General features: G+C 62.9%; 1 protein-coding gene across 1 annotated transcript; it reads right to left on the reverse strand.

Annotated features, from left to right (window-relative positions):
• Positions 1–617: 617 nt before the first annotated feature.
• Positions 618–953, reverse strand: SDRG_15561 (hypothetical protein; the record flags this gene model as incomplete). Its single annotated transcript, XM_008621737.1, has 2 exons — positions 618–817; positions 872–953. 2 exons carry the CDS (start codon positions 951–953, stop codon positions 618–620), a joined length of 282 nt encoding a protein of 93 aa, XP_008619959.1.
• Positions 954–1,173: the final 220 nt, after the last annotated feature.

Here is a 1,173-nt window from a genome sequence, read left to right on the forward strand (position 1 = left end):
GTACGGCGGCGCGCATGCACACGTACGATCTTCGGTCAGCACCAACTGTGCATCGGGCGCGATCTCTGCAAGGGGCACGCGTGCTTTGGTGCTGCTGGGGCACAATGTTGGCTGAACGTCCAGCGCTGTTGGTGCGCTGGTGTCGAGGCAAGAGACGTCGGGTCGTCGCTGCCTTTGTCGCATTGGAATATCGGTGTCGTCGCAGCCGCCGTCGGGTCGCTGCTGCCATCGCCGTATCGAAGGACGCCGGTGTCGAAGCGAGCAACGCCCGGGACGCTGCCGCCGGAGCGTCGGTGTCTGAGCGAGAGACGACCGTGACGCTGCTGCCGCGTGGGATCGAAGCGCCGATGTCGAAGCGAGAGACGACCGGGACGCAGCTGCCGTAGTTGAGTCGGATCGCCGTTGCCTGAGCACGAGGTGACCGGGCACTGCTGCCGTTGGAAATCAACGTAGTGGTAGGCGACAAGCCATCGTTGTCGTCGTCGTTTGTGAGCCCCAATGTAAGAGCAAGATACAAACCGCAACCGGGACGCTGCTGCCGTTATTGCAGCGGAGCGTCGGTGTCGAAGCACGAGACGACCGAACGCTACTGCCGTCGTTGAGATGATGCGCCGGTGTCAAACCACGAGACGACGAGGACGCTGCTGCCGTCGTTGGGAAAAAGGCGTCGGCGTCGAAGCACGAGGCGACCGGACGCTGCTGCCGTCGCTGAGGTGGAACATCGGTGTCGTACAGTTGTAGCACGAGACTACCGGGACGCTGCTGCCGTTGTAGAGCCGAGGCGCCGGTGTAGTCGCGACACAGAACCGGGATGCTGCTACAGTCGTTGGTGCAGAGTGCCGATGTCGTAGCGAGAGACGACCTGAAGGACCGCAACTGCCGAAGTTGTAGCGAAGCGTCGTTGTCGAGGCGCGAGACGACTGGACGCTGATGCCGTCGTTGTAGCGAAGCATCGGTGTCGTAGCACGAGACGACCGAGACGATGCTGCCGTCGTGGCGATGAAGCGTCGGTGTCGTAGCACGAGACGACCAGACGCAGCTGCCGTCGTAAGAGCGGAGCGTCGGTGTCGAAGCACGAGACGACCAAACACTACTGCCGTCGGTGAGACGAAGCGCCGGTGACCTAGCACGAGACGACCAGACGCAGCTGCCGTCGTAAGAGCGGAGCGTCGG

This window comes from Saprolegnia diclina, assembly GCF_000281045.1.
Source record: "Saprolegnia diclina VS20 unplaced genomic scaffold supercont1.95, whole genome shotgun sequence".
NCBI lineage: Eukaryota > Oomycota > Saprolegniomycetes > Saprolegniales > Saprolegniaceae > Saprolegnia > Saprolegnia diclina.